This window comes from Prosopis cineraria, unplaced genomic scaffold, assembly GCF_029017545.1.
Source record: "Prosopis cineraria cultivar Desert tree isolate PC_DT_omini unplaced genomic scaffold, ASM2901754v1 PC11, whole genome shotgun sequence".
Classification (NCBI taxonomy): domain Eukaryota; kingdom Viridiplantae; phylum Streptophyta; class Magnoliopsida; order Fabales; family Fabaceae; genus Prosopis; species Prosopis cineraria.
The window spans coordinates 11,113,328-11,134,552 of NW_026555342.1; the positions used below are offsets into that span (position 1 = coordinate 11,113,328).

Consider the following 21,225-nt stretch of genomic DNA (forward strand, 5'->3'; position numbering starts at 1 on the left):
GTATGGACTACCTAAGCTTATTAATTATGAGGAGTAACCTGGCCAAAAATTACCATAATCACTATCAAATCACGACTTCTCCCATCCTCAAATCCTTAGGGTGTTGTAAACCTTGGGCCAATCTCCTCGACAAGCTGGTAGAGTTAACTAGGTTCAAGTCCTTCGATAAATAATGGGACAGTCTCTTGATAAATAGTGGAATAAGGCTTACTCTTTGATTTTAACGATTGATAGCCATTACCATGTGAATTTTTATCTACTCTTCTCCCTAGGCAAATTCCTACAAAAAGTATCATGCTATATACTATGTTTACTTATTTCATATATTCACATACTTAATGTTAACATAATGAGTTTACAATAATAGTTACCCCATGGGAGCATCACTAGCATGTTCATAAATATTCTCCACTTAAATTCTCAATCTCACACACACATAGCATTCATATGCTAATACAACCACATTAACATCTCATCAACTTGACAAATAATATGGTTCAACCCACAATTATAGGATGTGCAAACTTCAAAATCACATATATGCAATTATAGCCAAAATATGATGATTAGTACTTCAAATATATTGCATATGCTTTTAATCATAAAACACAATCTTTCAAGTCTATCATTTCATTTTCATAAACATAAATCAATAAACAAACAACTACAAAGGAAAGATTTCTCCTCGATTACCTCAAACCTTTAAAAGGTGTAACTTCTCTGAGTTAGATTAGTAAGATTAGCCTTACTAATCCTCCCAAATTCTCATAAATCAATAAGATCAATTGCTTAACAATAAGTACAATGGAAATATCCAAGCTTTTTAAAATTTCAAATAGAGGAAACAATTTCAAACCGTTTACAATGAGATCCCAAGACTTTTAACACTTAAATCTCTCCCATACACTTTCATTATGTTTAAATCAGAGCTTTAAAACAATGCAAAAGCTTGGAATTCAAATGAGACCCAAAACATTTGATTTAAAACTTAAAATTATATAGATCAGCACGTGCGCTGTAGCTAAGCCCTATTACGCTATGGCTTATTAGCCTCTGTGCCATGCGCAGCGGTGTATTGTATGATATTTGATAGCAAACTTATACTATCATATGACAACATAGGGACGAACTTCCAACGCATCCTAAATCTTCGTCCAACGTTCAATTGAGGTGATTTTTGTTTTTATACAAAGCTTTCTTTTAACTCTAGCTAATAATATCAGTTTCATATTCAAAATTATTTTCTGCAATGAGTTGGACACCTAAACCTATTCTCACTCTTTTTTCACAAAAATTCACCACAAGGGTGTCCAAACTCACACACAAGTGCCAAAAGCCTACACTGAGCATCCGATCACATTCAATGGACCCTATAGGACTCGTGAAAAAACACCATACTCAATTAAATACACATATAACACAAATTCACCACTTAACCGCAAATTTCATAAAACATAAGGGGGAGGAATTGCTTGCATAAAACATTCATTCCAAATCAATCAAAATACACATTTTCATACTTGTACAAATATTTTTACCCTACACAAGAATTTACAACTAAAACTCTCTAATTTAGAGTACAAAATATACAAGTTATACACAATAATAATGCAAGTGGCTTAAAAGTTAAAATAATGACATATGACCTAGTTGGAAAATTAATAATGTTAAATATACATAAAACAGCATAAAGAGGCATATAATAGGATTTACACTATAATCCTATGCCTCAGCACAGTTCCCTTGATCTAGATCTGATAAGGTAAGCCTTAAAAATATTGAGAATTGAGGGGTAAGTACAACTACTTAATAACTAAGTTTTACCTAATCTATATAGTTGCATATCAACTAACAACAGATGCAATTGGCAATAAACACACATGTATAACACATGTGGTAAACATAACCACGGTCCACAATATTAACAACCATGTGACCGTGCCCAAAGCACATATAATCATATTTAATAACAATGCATATTATGGGGTCACAAAAATACCAATCATGTACCTCTAACACACACCGAACCACAATAATAACAACTATGTGGTTGGATCTAAATGCATGATTAAATGCCAGCCTTATACCATCTTGTTACCTCCAACATGAAACCAGTAATTATTATGTGGCTAAATCTTTCATAAACTAACCTAGTCTTTCACTTGTGAGAAGCTACCGGGTCAAGGTTAACTCTCTCAATTGTGTAGCTCAATTTCCCCAAATACTAACAACCATAGGGTGTCGTACCCCTAATCTAGTCCCCTCATGAATCGGTGGAGACTAGTTATATTTAAATCCTTCATAAAATAAGCAAAATAGTCCCAAATCAACTATGGGATAAGGGCTAACTCCCGATTACAACAGTTGGTGCCAAGGCAAGCTCCCAATTCCAATAGTTGCTGCTAATATCATGTGAGTTTATCAATCTACTTCTCTCCCTAGGCAAACTCCCGTCAATAATCATACTATGCATAAACTTACACATATTTATGCATTTTAATCAACCAATCACATCACATGAATTCATATATTCATATTCACATACTCAACTCACTCCACATGCCAAATATCACAAAATATCACATTTTTATCAATTTCACAATGACATGGCATCAATCAAAATCATTACTCACTAATGTGCAAGTATGTATAAGGTTATCCATTTTTCCAAAACCATTTATCACAAATTCATCAATTTATCATAATTTCAAACATGCTAAATTTTTGCATCAAGAGTTCAAGACATTGATCATATTTTAAATCAACCATTTCAACAAGTAATTAATTAATATTCAACTATATAAAATAGGTTTATCCCTCAAAACAACTACTTTCAAAGCTTCTTTCTAAGCTTGAATAGTGCCAAAATCAATGGTCTACAATTATATTACAAGGATATCATTATTATCTCATTCTTGAGAATTTACCAACACTAAACTCCCTCAATCTCCATTTTTATTGGAGATTGGTGAATTTAGATAAAAAAATTTAATATTTTTTTTGTTTTATTATTTTTCATAAAATGTAAAATGTTCTCTCTTTTTCTTAAAAAAATTGCAAAAAATAATGAATTACAATTTTAGAGGATTTAAATCCATCCTAAATAAAACTATTGCAAGATTATATTTTTATCCTAAGCAAAATATTAAAAAAATAGAGTCGTTAATACTTAAACCAAAGTTGTTCATAAAAAAATTGTTAATATAAAAAATATAATTATCATTGCATGACTAAATTAAAGTTATGACCAAACTATTGTTAATACTTAAACTATGTATGATTCCTATATTAATGATTTTATCTCTATTATTTTAAAGGATAAAGTAACTTTTAATCCCTTATATTTTGAGGTTCTATTGATTTGATCCCTCAACTTTAATTTCTATCATTTCAATTATTAACGTTTTATAAATTCATCTAAGTAATCTTTGATCTTATAAGAAAAATTAACACCGTTAAACTATGCTGACATGGCTAATAGAAAAATGATATGACAGCCATGTAGATTAACATGACAAGCAAGTGAGCTGACTAGGACAATAAAAAAAACATTTTTTCGATAATTAAAAAAATTATCTCATTTTGTAAAGGGCTAAAAATGTAATTTTACAAAAAAATGATATATAAATTCCTAGAGATTTTAGAGTAATTATCCCATTTTGTAGAATCATTTTGTCATTTGCTTACTCAGAGAGGATTTATTTATCATTAAATACCACTTGCAGAATTAATATTTGGTCTAAATTTTCTTTTTAATTTTCAAATAAAGGGATTGAGTGGAATCGTAAGTGTTCCCAGAACAGGTTTTCAAACAGGCCTTAAGGGGCTGTTTGAAACTGTTTTTATTTTATTGTTCTGAGAACTAGTGTTCTGTAGAACATGTTCTGAGAACAAAAAAATAATAAAATTAGGTGTTTTTCTCATTCTCTCGTTTTCCAGAACAATAATCACAGAACACTTAAAAGTTGTTTTTATTTTTCTGTTCTCCAGAACAATATTCTATTTTTTTTATTCTCCAAAACACTTTTTGAAAACATGTTACCAAACAAATTTTTTTATTCTTTTGTTCTGAAGAACAGAAAATTATCCCTAAAATAGATTTCCAAACAAGCCCTAAGCTTCTCTTGGCTCTGCCTCATCAATGAGTGAGCTGGTGGGCTTTCCTGAAGACGTGCCTCAAACTGATACCATAAATAAAGGATGAGAGGAGCTCTCCCGCGGCTGCACCAAAATTCTTCAAGAATAGCCCAACAACATCATTTATATATACTCTTTGTTTTTTCCCCCTATCAATTAAAGTCGCTCAGTCACTTTCTAAAAAAAAAAATTATAATTTTTATAAGTGATTTTATATAAAAAGATGGATTGTTAAATAATTGCTTTTATTTTTATTTAATAATTTCCTATGAATAAAGAGTATAAAGTTACAAAAGAGAGAAAATATTTTAAAAATGATGCATTTAAGAAGGATAACAAAAAGAAAATTTAGACAAGATTAATAATTTAACACCAACAAGGGTTGGATCTAGCGAAAAGAAGTAGTCCATCATAACATGACAAATCAAAGTTTAAATTTTTGCTGAGAGATGTGTCTATATTTAACCTCTGACAGTGTTTCAATTTTCAAACAATATTACCTCTATTAGGAGGATATATATGTTGGTACCCAAAAACAAATATTTTAACCACCTTACTTTAATTTCAGTGAAATAATTAAACGTAACTTATAGATAAAATATGAGATTGTATATAGTAAGAAAAACGGCAGTTAGATATAAAAAAAATCAAATTCGTGAAAATTCAATTTATGATAAATATTAATTGAGATATTTACAATTTACAAGCCTTTATAAAACATTTAAATTTTAAATGTAACTCATAATTTATTATTAAAATTATTGTTTATATTTGTCTAAATTATTTTTTACACTAGAACCTGACACTTCGGATACTATTGTATGGATTTAGAACTGATATTAACTTATACCATTGATATTTTTTGTAACTGTTCACATGTTTTTCTTAGTATACTAACATTTTACCATACATTTAAACGCTAACATTCATATCTTCTTTTGGACCTAGTCTCTGTCAATCACCATTTCCTAGAGGTTTTTTACATCGGTTAGAAGCATGCAAACAATGTAGAAAGTTCAAGCAATGATATTTTTGCAATGTTTGTCATTGATCATTAGACTTTTTTTGCATTGAGTGTGAAGCACCTGATATAGAAGATCTAGTTTCTACATTAAGTGGCCATACTTTTTACATCAGTTATAGCTAAAATTGATATACTAAGCTCCCTAATCGATATATAAAGAATCCTATTATTTATTATTTTTAAAAAATTAATGTAGTCTCTAGACCAGCTTTAGACTCGGAGTAAAAAATAGATTTTTTGTATCAATTGTACAACTAATATAAAAAAGTTAACTTTTTAAATCCTCTAAAACAAGATCACTTCATGAATTAATGTAAAAAATATTTTTTAACCACTGTACATGAAAAAAAAAACCTTTTCTATTATATTCCATTCATCTATCAGATTTGGAAAGAAAATATACATATTTCCCCAAACTCCACCAACAATGATTCGCAAAGGATATATATGACATTGATAATCTTATTCCCCTCCATTTTCCACTGGATATAGACATTAATTCCGTGTAATCATGAATCCAACTTCAATCAATATCAATATCAATAATCAATGATATAATAAAATTAAAAACAAAGAATCATTCCGTGAACAGAACATCAAACATTGAAACTACTATATCCATTTAAAAGCTTATCCCCATGCCATGTTCAAAAAGTCAATCATTTATTTTTAAGACTGAGTAAAACGTGGCCAACCAGTCTAATAGCTTTAATTAGCACAAGTTGATACAATAGAACAAAATAATGAACTCAAATAATAATAATAATAATTAAAAAAAACTGTCGAAGCGGTTGAGTGCAAGCAAGACCACAGTTTTTCCCTGTAACTATATTTATAATAATTTGTGCACTTAAATTGTTTCATAAAATGAAACTAGCTAGTATTGCTATTGCTCAAATCATGTACATACTTGCAATCATTATAGAATATCTGAATGACCGACAACGACCAAGAGGCACATATATATACAAGTTATGTCCTACAAGCCTACACAAGATATAATCAGTATTCCTTTTTTTTATGAAAGAAAATCATTGATTTTCCGTGATTAATTAATTAAGAATTAATTATTTAATCCATGTAGTTCATCTGTTCTTGAATTTTGACTTATTATAACTCGATCTTTATAATTTTAATTCAATTGTGATTTAGTCTATGTATTTTAAAAAAATAAAATTATTTAAATTAATTTTTAATTTTTATAATTTAAAATGTTAAAAAACATATAGATTAAAAAATTAATCTTTATAAAGATAAGTTTTAGTAATTTAAAATATTAATCCAGAAATTTCAAAATAATTTTAATATTTATAATTTTATTTTTTAAAAAATATGGATCAATATTTTAATTGATTAAAACCATAAAAATTGAGTCAAAATAGTTATTGGGGTTACAACGAGTCAAAAATTCAAAAAATTAAATAATACTTGAGTTAAAATTACAAAGACAAAATGTTTTCTTAATTATTTGAGATCGAATGGAGTTTCAAACTCGCACATAAACTATCGAGGGAAAAAGGCACTCTTGGACATGTCATTGATGGAAGAAGGTGTGGAATTACTGGAGAATTGACCTGAACTGAAATCTCCATCTTCCATGTTGGTTGATTTCCCAGCACTGTACCTTAAGAGCGCAGGTTCTCTTGGAAATGGCAAATCAATTAATTGAGTACTAAGGTATGAAAGAACTGTCGCCATTGTAGGTCTATCATCTGGGTCTGCTTGGACACATAATAGTCCAATTTGAAGGCACTTTATGACTTCAGTGTGAGAGTATGATTCTTTTAGGTTTGAGTCCATAATTGCCAGTGGGGTATGATTCCTCCATTGTCTCCATGCCTGCAACAAATTCTCCAATAAGATTTACATTTCGTTATTCATTTGTAAATTTTAGCAAATGTACGTTTGAACGGCTAGCTATAAAATATAGCCATTAACTTCTTTTGATGTTTTTTTACTTAGCTCTTGCACTTTCTTTGCCCTTCCAAGAAAGGAAAAATGCGTGTGTAAATAAATAATGATTGGGCTGTGTTTATGTGACTCGTGAATAATGTCATTTTTATAAATTTACATACAATGTGTGTGTGTGTGTAAATTTAGACAGATAACTTATATTTATAAAATATATCAAAATTTGGCCAGCAACCACTACAGTTCAACACTCACCTGACTTGGAAGATCTTCAAAAATCTTTGACTTGGGAGATCGGGCATTTCTTTTTGCACTAATTATTTCTAGAATTATAACTCCAAAACCATACACATCTGATTTTTCTGAAAATTGTCCATGCATTGCATATTCAGGAGACATGTAACCACTGTATAAAAAATAAAATCAATATTAAAACAATATAAAAAAATAAAGATATAGTAAAAGAATTATGTTTACAGAGCAACAACTATATTAATCCAATTCAAGCTTTGAGTAGCTTTAAAAGCACAGGTTCTCTAGTATACATGGCACTTACTATGTTCCAACAATTCTATTGGTACTTCCTTGATCTTGATCTATAGCAACGATTCTTGCTAAGCCAAAGTCTGATATTTTTGGATTCATGTTATCATCTAACAGCACATTACTTGGTTTGAGATCACGATGTATAACTTTAAGTCGTGAATGCTCATGTAGATATAAAATTCCTCTTGCAATACCCCCTATGATCTTGAAACGCTCAAACCAATTCAACATTCTTCGCTTTGGATCTGAATCTAAAAATTTACCAAGATTAGGTTAGAAAATATATGAGTATAGTTCTATATACTAACCATAGTTTAATATCAAATTAAGAAATGAAACTACTTTTCTGAATATAATTGCAAAGTTTAAAATTATGAAGGGGAAGAAGAAAATATAATTACTACCGAATAAAAAGTAATCAAGACTCTTGTTAGGCACATATTCATAAACAAGCATTTTCTCTTCTTCTTGCAAGCAAAATCCAAATAAGGCAACCAGATTTCTATGTTGAAGCTTGGCAATAAGAGAAATCTCATTCTTAAATTCCGCAACACCCTGTTTGGATTTACTTGAAAGTTTCTTAACAGCTATTTCTCGTTTATCTGGAAGCACACCCTGAAAATATAAATGTCACTTGTTAGTTAGAACTTAACATAATTGATATGTCACCCCCAAAATAAATGCATCTTGGATCACCTTGTAAACTTCCCCAAATCCACCCTTGCCTATTTTGTTAAGCTGTGAAAAATGGTTTGTCGCAGCTTCAATTGTAGCAAAAGAGAATTGCAACGACTCTAGATGGGAAATTTCTTCTCCACCATCCACTATATATAATTATCAGGTTAAAGTCAGCAATCTTTCAATCAAAGGAGAATAATTTAAATTAATGAAATTTCATTTGTGGCGTTAATTACTTACGACATTCATTAATTACTGCAGTCCTATGCTTCCGTCTGTTCAGCAGGAAAAACCCTCCAAAACAGAAGATCACAACAGCAATTGAAACTGGGACAACAATTAGAACAATTGTTCGCGATTCAGTTTTCCTCTTTCCTGCGCAAAAATAATTGCTGGAAAAAAATTAGTTCCCATCTAAAACATCAGCAAGATGAAGCCAACAAGTAACCAAAGTAATTATTTGCATTCACATCCGCATAAATGCTATCATATTTGTGAACTAAAATAGTGAATAATCTTCACAATTATGAACCATACAAGCATTAATCAATTGCAAGCTAGTAAAACAATTGTCATCTTGCAATTAAAACAATTGTTAGGAAACCGGTTGTGAGGGAGAACATGGGTGAATAACAGTGAAAACATACATCTTGATTCAATACCTCAAAGCTTATGTTTATATATATTTCACTTTATTATATATTAGTAATTAAATCCAACAATCATGTTAATTTCTATCACAATGATGAACAGATACATAGAATTACCTGAAGGAGGAGACAACCTTACTGCAGTTCCAGGTGATACAGCCGTTACATTGTAAAATGGGTACAGTTCGTATCTGATGTTGCACGAAGCAAGAAGAACACTTGCCCCTAGTTTTCCCTCACAACAGTTACCCAAAATTCCAATGGCTTTTTGCAGACAAGTATCACACTGATCACTGCTCAAGTCATCCGTGCACTGCTCTAAAGCATACAGCGTCGTCACCGGCGAGCTTGATGATAATATCGCTTCGCCAACTGCAAACTTCTTCACCGTCAGTGGTTTCGCAGCCTTCCTTGTCAAATCATTCAATAAGCTGAATAATGAGTCGTTGAACTGTTCCAAGTTCCCACCGGAGAAGCTCTTGCCGTCGTTGAGGTTTACCCCGGGGATGACGCTGTCGAACCGGAAATACTTGCTGGTGTAGCGCAGCATGCACTGGTCGGACCAGATTATGGCCGCGGTTCGATTAGGGCAACGGATAGTTATGTCTTTGGCGGCCGTGGTGACGCACTCTTGGCAGGCGGCGGGGGAGATGATGTCGCCGCGGCAGAGGAAGAGGCCGTTGACGGCGTCGGTGGTTCCGAAGCCCATGATGGTCATGTAGTAGCCTCCGAACTGGGAGGCGTTGGAGGTGAGGGAGTGGAGGAGGACGTTGAGGTTTCGTTTGAAAGTGGTGTTGGTGGGGAAGATGGTGGCGTTTGAGCAGTAATGAGCCGTGTAATTGAAAGAAGCTTCGCTTGTGAAGATCGATAGGAAGACGAAGAGGGAAGAAATTGCGTAGTTTTTGGAAGCTGCCATTGTTGTTTGGCGTTGAGTTCCGATGTGTTGCAGAAAGAAATGTGATGATGACGGCATTGGCTGGTGGAAGATTGAAGAATATGAAATTAAGCATCACAGGCGAATTTTTGTCCTTGATTAATTATTGATGGAGGCAACAAATATTTGGAATTAATAAAAAAATCGATGGTATAAGTTATAACTATAACTACAGCGACAGCTACTCTGCAGAATTGTATAGTGATCAAAATCACAAAAATATTAGACACACAACACACTCCCAGAAAAATGCAAATAAATAATTATAGTAAATTTTATATAAAAAAATTAATCTTTTAATTCTTCAATTCTTAACTTACTTGTAATTCAGTCCCCTCAACTGTAACTTGCTGCAATTCAATCCTTTAACTATGATTTGTTGTAACTCAGTCCTTTGATTTTTAACTCACTTATAAGATGGTTCTTATTTTTCAAATTTTTTGGAAAAAAATATCCTTACCAAATAAAAATAATAAAAAAAATGCTCATATCTTGCTCTAAAATATCCTCCTTTTGCTCTTTGATGTGAGGTCTAAGCTAATGTGAAAAAAGAGAGCTAATAAAAGTTGAACGATTGAGTTATAAATAAGTTGAAAGTTGAGGAAATGAGTTATAGAAGAGTCAAAAGTTAAGGAATTGAGTCGCAATAGCAAATTATAATTGAAGGACTAAATTACAAATAAGTGAAAAGTTGAGAGATTAAAATATTAATTTTTCTTTTATATATCACCGTAATCTTTTATATAATTTATAATTATAATCATCAATGACTTGGCACCAATTATTAAACAGTCTAACATGAAAATAAGTTTTTGCCACATATATCAATATCTTAGGAAGGAAAAGAAAGCCAATGCGATCCCTGGATTCATCATAATAAAAAATTTAAGTAGAGGAGGAGTGGCGTTTTTGAATGAAATTCAATAAAATAATAAATTGAATGCTTCTGGACCTGGAAGTCAATGAAAGTAGGGGGAATCAATTTGTTATTGTTTGAGTTTCCTAATACTAAATATTACAACTCGTTGAACAAAGATTCGAGATCATTCCTTGTGTACCCCTCTTTGCACCAAGCACATATCCATTAATTATTAAGCAATCTATTGAATATGGGTTATAGGCAGATTCTTTATTGGCTTATTGCTGATTTTTTTAAATATAGTTATTACTTATCATTTATGTGAATTAGTCATTACGTCTAATCAACGGACTTATTCTTCTTCTTCTTTTTTTTTGACCTGATGAATGGACTTATTCTAAAACTTTAACATATACTAGTCTCAACAAATCCTTCATTGCTATGCTATCCTCATACTTTTTGAAATTATTTTGTTTTCCAAATTAATTAATGTAGATATGAAAAATATAAACTAACTAAACGCTTCTTCTCACTTTTTATAATAGGGTTTAATAGAGCACAAAAGGCAATACATATATATTATTTTTTCATAGAAGTAGGAAAATAACTATTTTTACTGGCACATAAAATATAGTTAGAAGTGTGTTACAATTTAGATGGAAGGCAGTATAATATTAGGGTTATAAATGTGCTCTTCAAGGAAGAATTGTTTTGCACAATGTGGGGTCTTGAATCTTGATTATTAATTAATTATTTTTTTGGGATGATCAGAGTATTCTGGTAGCTTCGCCAGCAGCAGCATGCAAGAGGAATATTGGTAATTAATTAACCGTGTGAATTATCAAGAATGTTTAATTAGCATGTACTCCTAAGTCTTAACTATCGAGAGCATCTCACACATCTATAAATCACTTCGATCCTGACGCTGAAGCTAATTGAAAATTTTGCTCTGATTCTGAATACAAGTACTCAATCTCATTTGTTTCCCACATCTATTATTCTTTTCAATAACCAAAAGCAATGTGTTTTGAAAATGAAAATAAATTTAAGATATTTTATTTTTTTAAAAAAATGAGAATTTTTTTGAAAATACTAAAATTTAAATCCAAATAATTTTTTAAATTTTTTTATTTTTAAAAATAGAAAACACTTAAAAAACTGCTCTAGATAAAAAAAACAAAAAAAAAACCGTTGCATATATAATTTGAGAGGAAAGGTTTTAATAAAAGTTTCATCAACTGTTGACAGCTGGTGTTTGCCTTCTAAGCATCCACAAGAGTTTGTGATTTCTGTGTCCATTGTTTTGACAGTTTTATCAGTCAGATTCGGATCTAGATATCCCCATTGCCAGCTTTATTCGGCTGGTTCTTGTGATTATTTAATTTCTTTAACATTTTGCATCATTGAATGCTTTAAAGGATTATTAATTGGGCAAAAATGTGGCATGAAATGAAAATAAGCCTTACACATATCTTTTGACCTTAATTAGGCAAAAATGTAGCATAAAATGAAAAAAAAGTCATACAATTTTTTTTTACCTTATATACAGGAGGGGGAAAATATTAAATCATCTAAGCATGTGGGAGCCGATGTAGAGAACCTCGCCTTGAATAAAACTAATCTTAATAATTAATATATAATAAAAAAATAATTCAAATTCAAGCCTTAAGAATTTAAGTTAAGAAATGGTTACACTTGCTCATTTGTTCTCTTTTACTCAGCTTTTGAGAAAATTGCACCTAATTTCCAAATACCATAACTTAAACCTATAATGTAAAATCTCAAAAACTTAAATTAATCTGAAGACAAAATCTATAATATAAGTTGCTGATATTTTTATTTCCGGATAATATTTTATTGTCATGGTTAATTTGATTGAATAGTAAAAATACAAGGTGACACATTTTTTAACAAGTTTAAAGATATTAATTGACATTCAATCATAAATTTAGTTAACTTTGACTTGTAATTAGGATTGAAGAGACTATGTTATTAATAATTTTGATGAGTAATTGCATTAACCTTGATTTTTTCTTTTGTGTTTTGTATGTTTTGTTTTCTTCATTTGTGACTAGAATGAATGTTAGTATATAATATAAAAATTATATAAAATCATTCCTTTCACGGTAGATCTAAAATGCTGATCGTACGCTAAACAGGCCATATATGTTTGGGCCAGAATTAATGGCTCAATAATCATGCATCTACAATCTTAATGTTTGTAAATTTGTGTGCACATGGAAAGAAAATAACATGATCTCAATGTTGTTTGGTTTCTCCCCTTTCCCGCGTGCCCAAAATGTTTGATGCACACATTTGTAATTCATGTGCAGTAAAATATTAGTACCCTTCGTGGAAAATAGGCCAACAGGAGACTTTAAAAAACAAACTAATGATACTTGTAATACTTATTTTAAACATAAGATACTAACATTTTTCTGTGCGGCAAATATGAGTTGCGAATTTGTCTATCAGACATTTCTTGTGGATCTAATATTTCAATCACCATCATTTGGGACACAATTTCTCCAAATTACTGCCACAACAATGATTAGTAGAGGATTTGTCTATCTTATATTCTAACTATATTGTTGGTGGCAAAGGTTCTCAGAGAAGTAGAAAAGGAAAGAGAAAAAGATGAGAAAAAAAGTTGTACACCAAGCATTTAAGGTCATATAAAACTTTTTTATTAAAATTTTTTATTTGCCCTTATTTATTTTAACTCCTTGATAATTTCAAATTTCTTTTAACTAGATTCTAGGTATTTGAAATTCTACTTATTCCAACCCTTTTGTATTCTTCACCTTCTTCACCATTGATGCCATTGTCACTCTTGTCAGATGTAAGCGGCGAATAAAAGCATAAGCTATGCTAAAGAATTGGAATGACTTGCAAGAGCAAAAGCATAAACTACCGAGGAAAAAAAGTACTCTTGGACATGTCATTGATAGAAGATGGTGTGGAATTATTGGAGGATCGACCTGAACTGCAATCTCTATCTACCATGTTAGTTGATTTCCCATCACTGTACCTGAAGAGTGCAGGTTCTCTTGGAAATGGCAAATCAATTAATTGGGCATTAAGGTATGAAACAACAGTCGCCATTGTAGGTCTATCATCTGGGTCTTGTTGCACACATAATAACCCAATTTGGAGGCACTTTATGACTTCAGTGTGAGAATATGATTCTTTTAGGTTTGAGTCCAGAATTTCCAGTGGGGTATGATTCCTCCATTGTCTCCATGCCTGCAATAGATTCTCAGATAACATAAGATACACATTTCGCGCTCCTTGTTTTCTTGTTTTTTTTTTTTTGTTTCTGCTTAGAGATGTACAACAATAATTCTTAGCTGCACCTGCTGTGTACAGCTTAAGTTAGCCAAGTGTGTTACTAAGTGAATAAAACAAGTTTACCAATTAAGTGTTTTGAACGGTGACAAAATCTTGTGATTTTCTTATTTTGATGACAATATAATATTATCTAAAAATATGACTGGATAAGGACTTGCATTGCTGACCAAAAAAAGATCAGGACTTGCACTTGTACTTTCATAGAATTTCTCACGAAGCTACTTGCATTGATATTGAAAAAATATGAAAATTTGAACAATTTGCGAAAGGTCAACACTTACATGACTTAAAAGATCTTCAAAAGTCTTGGATGTTGTAGGAGGTCTACCATTTCTTTTTGCACTAATTATTTCAAGAATTATGACTCCAAAACTATATACATCTGATTTATTTGAAAATTGTCCATGCATTGCATATTCAGGAGACATATAACCACTACATCAGAAAAACAAAATTGATATTAAAAATATATAAATACTAAAGCTATAAGGAAAGATAAACTTTTGGCTTTTAATTTCTAAGATATAAATACTAAAGCTATAAGGAGGTCATATAAGGCGTGACCGCGTGAAAGACTGAAAGGCATCAAACATCAAATTGTATAGCTCTCTTTCTAATATTATTTTACAAATAAAAAATTGATAATAAGGAAAAAAAGTCAATTAAACAAATGGAACATAAAAAAAAATTAAATGCTGCTGGCGGAAACTTAGTTAATTAAGGTGTACACACACACACACATACTCTTTTGAATTGATCAACATCACAAGTTTATCTACTTTAACGTGGAAAAAGTCAAATTTAAAATGTCTACGAAGCAACAACTATTAAAGTTTTGAATAGCTTTATAAAAGCACTTTTTTTAAGCATGAATGAAGTAAGGAGATTGAAGGTTAATGTATATACACTTATAATGTTCCAACAATTCTATTAGTACTTCCTTGATTTTGATCAATAGCAACTATTCTTGCTTAGCCGAAGTTTGATATTTTTGGATTCATATTATCATCAAACAACACATTGCTAGGTTTGAGATCACGATGTATAACTTTGAATCGTGAATGCTCATGTAGATATAAAATCCCTCTTGCAATACCTCCTATGATCTTGTAACGCTTAGGCCAATTCAATATCCTTCGCTTTTGATCTGAATCTAAAATGTTGCCACAAGTCATTGTATTAGGTTAGAAAATCTACATAAGTGATGTATAAAACTAATCATAATTTAATATCGAATTAATAAATAAAATTATTTTTCTGAACAGAGATGCTAAGCGTAGACGAATGTAGAGAAAAGTTTATCACTACCAAATAAAAAGTAATCAAGACTCTTGTTAGGCACATATTCATAAATAAGCATTTTCTCTTCCTCTTGCAGGCAAAATCCATATAAGGCCACCAAGTTTCTATGTTGAAGCTTAGCAATTAGAGAAATCTCATTCTTAAATTCCACCACACCCTGTTTAGATTTACTTGAAAGTTTCTTAACAGCGATTTCTCGTTTATCTGGAAGCACACCCTGAAAATACGCATGTCATTATAGTTAGAACTTAACATATAGAACCAAAAGGGAAAAAACATAAAGAAAGAAAACAAAGAGACATGTAGATAGTAATGTAGATATCGAAAAAGGAAAAAAAAAAAAACAGGGAATTTCCTTTTATTATTGTTAAAATGCATTGGATCACCTTGTAGACTTCCCCAAATCCACCTTTGCCTATTTTGTTAAGCTGAGAAAACTTGTTTGTGGCGGCTTCAATCGTAGCTTGAGAGAATTGCAACGACTCTTGAGGTGTAATTTCTTCTCTATCTAATTAATAGATATATAATAATAAGAAACTTTTAAAAGCTCAGCAATGTTTCAACCAAAAGATAATGCTTTGAACAAATTTTCCTTCGTAACATTAATAATCACTTACTAATTTCATTAAGACTAATCATATACTTCTTCCATCTTTTCAGCAGGAAAAAAAACCCTCCAAGACAGAATATCATAACAGCGACTGAAACTGGGACAACAATTAGAACAGTTGTTCGTGTTTCAATTTTCTTCTCGCCTGCATAAATAATTGCTGGAGAAAAATAGAAGCTGTAAAAAACCCAACAAGTAAATAAATAATCTCCTTAATATCTGCCCTTCATATCTATAATAATTTAACCATACAAGTATTTATACTGCTAGTAAAACCATGGTTGATTTCTATCACAATTATGAACATTTAATTACCTGAAGAAGAAGACAATCGTACTGTTTCAGGCGATAGAGCCGCCACATTGTAAAATGGGTACAGTTCGTATCTGATATTGCACGAAGCAAGAAGAACCCTCGCGCCTTGTTTTCCCTCACAACAATTAGCAAAAGTTCGAATTGCGTTTTGCAGACATGTCTCACACTGATCACTGGTTAAATCATTCGTGCACTGCTCTAAAGCATACAGAGTTGTCACCGGCGAGCTCGACAATATCGCTTCGCCTACTGCAAACTTCTTCACCGTCGGTGATTTCGCTGCCTTCGTTCTCAAATCGTTCAGAAAGCTGAATAATGAGACGTTGAACAGCTCCAAGTCCCCACCGGAGAAGCTCTTGCCATCATCGAGGTTTACCCTGGGAATGACACTGTCGAACCAGAAATACTTGTCGGTACTAGTACTGTAACGCAGCATGCACTGGTCGTACCAGATTATGGCCTCGGTTCGATTAGGGCAGTGGGTAGTTATGTCTTTGGCGGCCGTGGTGACGCACTCTTGGCAGATGGCGTGGGAGATGATGTCGCCGCGGCAGAGGAAGAGGCCGTTGACGGCGTCGGTGGTTCCGAAGCCCATGATGGTCATGTAGTAGCCGCCGAACTGGGAGGCGTTGGAGGTGAGGGAGTGGAGGAGAACGTTGAGGTTTCGTTTGAAAGTGGTGTTGGAGGGAAAGATGGTGGCGTTTGAGCAGTAATGAGCCGTGTAATTGAAAGAAGCTTCGCTTGTGAAGATGGTTAGGAAGACGAAGGGGGAAGTAAGTGCGAAGATTTTGGAAGATGACATTTTCGTCTGGTCTTGGGTCCTGATATGCTGGGGACAGAAATGAGATGATGATACTGGCTTGTGGAGGGATGAAATTTATAGGATGCATGAAATCAAAGATTAATGGGAAGTTTTATTATACAAATGTATTATTATTATTTTTTCCATAGCTCATGGTTATTTTTTTATTAGAGATAATTTTATATGAAACATGATTGAGCACTAAATGATAAGTATCTCTTTCAATAGGGATTCCAATTTTGATGTGCCACATTAAGAGCCATTAGCTCCTTCAACTATATCAAACCCCATTAGTTATACATGTCTTTTTTAATTGAAAGCAATTGTCTATGGTGAGATATGTGGGCACCTTTCCAGCCAGGATTTAAATATTGATTTGTTATATCATAAAAGATTAGTTCCTTTTGCTAGATTTAATTTTTATTAATATTAATAAAAAGTTCTTGAATAAGAATTGGTGCTATTTCTTCATTTCATTCCTAAAAAAAAGGAAAATTATGAATAGATCTCAATTAAGAGACTGATTCATAAGACTTGGTTGTAATTAATTTTTTTCTTAAAAATGATACAAATGCGTTTAAACATATACTCCTTTACGATTTTTAAAAAGGGTTATAAAGTTATATTCCGGCTAAATAATTTAATTAACTTATAAAAATATGTGGTAAATTAAAGTTTTAAGTCAATTTATAAAAGTTAAAAAACTTATATAAAATATGCACATATGTTTTTATAGGCAGGAGAAATTGACTTGTAATTGTACAAGAAATTCACTGACCAATGGCGGTCCAACGACTGACTAATGACTCGAGGGGTCCGTCTTGGATGCCCGGCGCATTTCAGCAGCCGGAAATAAAAAAATGTAGGCCGTTGAGATTTAATCTAGATGGCTAGATTTTTTAATTTACATTTATTAAAATAAAAATTTATGCATTTTTTAGTAAATATGTTCATCATCAATCTGAATAATACTGATTTAACTTGGATGGTCTAATTTAATATTAACATTTTTTTGTAATTTTTATAAATTAACTATTTGGATGTAATTTGGACAGTTCAATTAACTTGGTATTAATTTTTTTATAAATTTTACTTTTATAAATAAAATATTAAAAATAAAGATAGTCCTCAAATGGGCACTTTTAAAAAAATATTTTTTAAAAGATTGAAAATTAAAAATTTTAAATCTGAATTATCTAAAATAAATTTGAATGGTTAAATTATAAAACTATCAAAATTTTTAATATTAAATTACACCATCTAGATTAAACATGTCTAAATTGATGAAGAAAAGATTTATATACTTTTTTTTCATAATTTTTATATTTTTTATTTTAATAAATATAAAATAAAAATAAAAAAGTTTAATTTTGGATTATTTATATAAAAATTTGAATAGTTTAATTCATTACTTTCATGAGCATCATTTGATGAGCACCTTGGTTGGAGTTATAGTCTGTCAAAGGAGTTGGTCAAAATTGTTTAAAAAAGGCATTTTGACTTTTAACATAAGTTAATTAGAATAAGACTTGATTTAAATCCCTTGACACTCCTTGAGACTTATTTAATTTGTAATTAAGCAGCTCCTTGGAATTTAGTTGGTGTTAACTTGTTTAAAGGGGAACTCTTTGTCACTTTCCCAAAATATAATATAAAACAGAGTTGCAGAAAAACAGAACACTAAAAATTGTTTGCACAACGTACTCTTATATATATTTTTTCTTTATAATCATCAACGACACACTACTTACCATCCAATCTAACATAAAAGTCGTCACGTCACTTCACGTCACAATTTAATTATTTTAGGAAGGAAAGGAAAGAACATATGTACAATATTCATTACCAATGTGTTTGGAGGCAGAAGTGTTTTGATGATTAATTGAATGGTTCAAATGGCAAGGATTAATTAAAGTAGCTTATCTCATTCAGAAACTTTAAAGAAAGTTGGTAGAGTACTGGTGGATTCCATTTGTTATTGTTACGCGAATTGAATATAGGTTAGATGCCCAATCTAACTATATGTATTGCCTTTCAATTTATAATAGTTATTTATGCAAATTAAATTTAAAACTAACTATTGGTCTCTGGTAAGGGTGGAAATAGACAAGGACAAGTTAGACTTTAATCAAATAGACCTGAGTTTATATAATAAATTATAGGCTTAAGCTTTGCTTGAAACTTATATAAGTCTTTTTCACGGCTCAAATCTAAACCTATTTAAAGTTTGACCTAATCTAAAAGTATATTTAAAAAACAAATAGGCTCACATTTTAGTTTTAAATATCTCAAATATACTTTGAGACTACTATAATATACAATATATAACCTGATTTATAAATTATAATATATAATAATTGAAAAGATTGACTAACTACAATATAATAGAACAATAAAGTAATAATATTAAGATTAATATATAAGTCTAATATGATTAAAAATATAACTGGAAATACAAAAGAATAAATTGATCAAAAATCAAATGATAAAATTAATATGTTTGTGATATATTACATAATATATATATATATATATATAAATTGGCCTGTTAGGCTCGTAGGTTAAATTTAAAAAAAAAATAGACTTGACCTGTTTAATTAAATAGGTATAATTAAAAGTTTAAACTTGACTTAAATATATTTAATAAATAATTAAGTTAGGTCTGAAATAAATCAGGTTATAAAGTTTTGTTAAAAATCTGACCTATTTTTTACCTCCATTTATTGGCAATCGCGTGTAACTAACATAGCCACGTCATAGTGACTTAGTGAGAGGGTACAAAAGCATCCCTTTCACCCATTTGCACCTCCTCAGTTCTCACTTTCAGAAAATTATAAGCATTGAATGCAAATTTTGCAGTTTTACAATCATACTCTTTATATTTTGCACTACTAAGCTAAATAAAAAATATTTGAGCTTAACAACTTATTAGACAAGTAATATTTTAATAATTGAGATAAGATATAATAATATATTTATGTAAAAAATCATATCAATTGTTTGATATGATTTTTTTAAAAAAAAAATCATTCTACTTAACTTATTACAATTTTAATCTTAATTTGATATTTTATTTTCAAGGAGCTGACGGAGCTCTAAGTAAGTCAAGCTAAATGCAAAGTAAACGGACATACAAATGCTGTGGAGGCGGTGGAGCTACGAAAAATTTGATGGACGGATGGTAAGTTGTATTCAATGCAACGTTAAGCTATGCAGATGGGGCTAAATAATATAATGATTTGATTAATTAATTATTTTGAATGATGATCCAAGTATTTCGGTTGGTTCACCAGCAGCGAACACTAAGAATATTGGTGCATATTCTAAACTAATTAATTAGTGTTAGTTTATATACTAGTTATGTAGTTACGTAGATCACTCCGCAAAAAACTATTTTAATTTTCTTGGAATACGTGTGAAAGGGATCTTCTATCCGAAGGAAACTTACAAGGATGTCTGTCACTATTTTAAGGAAAAAAATAAAATAGCAAAGTTTATTTGATGGCTGGCTATAACCTTGGGTATTGGCATATGGCCTTCTTTTTTTTTTTTTGAATTTTTTTGTATATATAATTTTAAAATTAATTTGATAATTTTTAATATAATTTTATAACAGTAAAAACAATAATGTAAAACTACCTTTTTGATAGAAATGCATGTTATGTAAAAATTAATTGTAGATTAAAATTAAAGGAAAGGATTTATAATATTATATATCAAGAAAATATGAGATTTACAAAAATTGTATTTTATAAGAATTAATTGTAAACCAAAATTAATTTAATTTATGAAACTTATATATTTTAATAAAAAATCGATTATATAGAGACAGAACAACCATTAAGAGATTATACGTGTTCATCGGTTTATATATAATATATGGAGCTAGACAACCTGACAATGGGATGACACGTATATATTCGAACAAGAATTTATTGAGACGTTACTTAAAATAAAATATATGGAACAAACTTCAGTCACTGTCCACACAAAAAAAAAAAGAAAAAAGAACCCCGGTCATTGTTGGCATATTATCTGAATTTTTATTTAGTCACCATAAAACAAATTATTGTCTGCTTGTATTTAATGAAAAAACTAGTTCTTTT

At 30.7% G+C, this 21,225-nt stretch overlaps 1 protein-coding gene and 1 pseudogene across 1 annotated transcript; both read right to left on the reverse strand.

The window, feature by feature from the left end:
* Positions 1-6,594: 6,594 nt before the first annotated feature.
* LOC129285305 (cysteine-rich receptor-like protein kinase 44) lies at positions 6,595-9,901 on the reverse strand. Its single transcript, XM_054920936.1, has 7 exons — positions 9,064-9,901; positions 8,537-8,671; positions 8,315-8,442; positions 8,023-8,233; positions 7,629-7,869; positions 7,328-7,478; positions 6,595-7,000 (listed from the first exon to the last, which is right to left on the reverse strand). Exons 1-7 carry the CDS (start codon positions 9,860-9,862, stop codon positions 6,665-6,667), a joined length of 2,001 nt encoding a protein of 666 aa, XP_054776911.1. The 5' UTR covers positions 9,863-9,901; the 3' UTR covers positions 6,595-6,664.
* Positions 9,902-13,310: 3,409 nt separating this feature from the next.
* On the reverse strand, positions 13,311-17,135 carry LOC129285313 (cysteine-rich receptor-like protein kinase 44; annotated as a pseudogene).
* Positions 17,136-21,225: the final 4,090 nt, after the last annotated feature.

What these genes read in the sequence shown, in the direction of transcription:
- LOC129285305 (XM_054920936.1), bottom strand. Translation starts at nt 9,862, where the DNA reads ATGGCAGCTTCCAAAAACTACGCAATTTCTTCCCTCTTCGTCTTCCTA. An exon ending in AATAGAATTGTTGGAACATA is followed by an intron (nt 7,479 to 7,628) that starts GTAAGTGCCATG and finishes TTTTTTATACAG; the next exon opens with TGGTTACATGTCTCCTGAAT. An exon ending in TTGAAGATCTTCCAAGTCAG is followed by an intron (nt 7,001 to 7,327) that starts GTGAGTGTTGAA and finishes AATTTGTTGCAG; the next exon opens with GCATGGAGACAATGGAGGAA.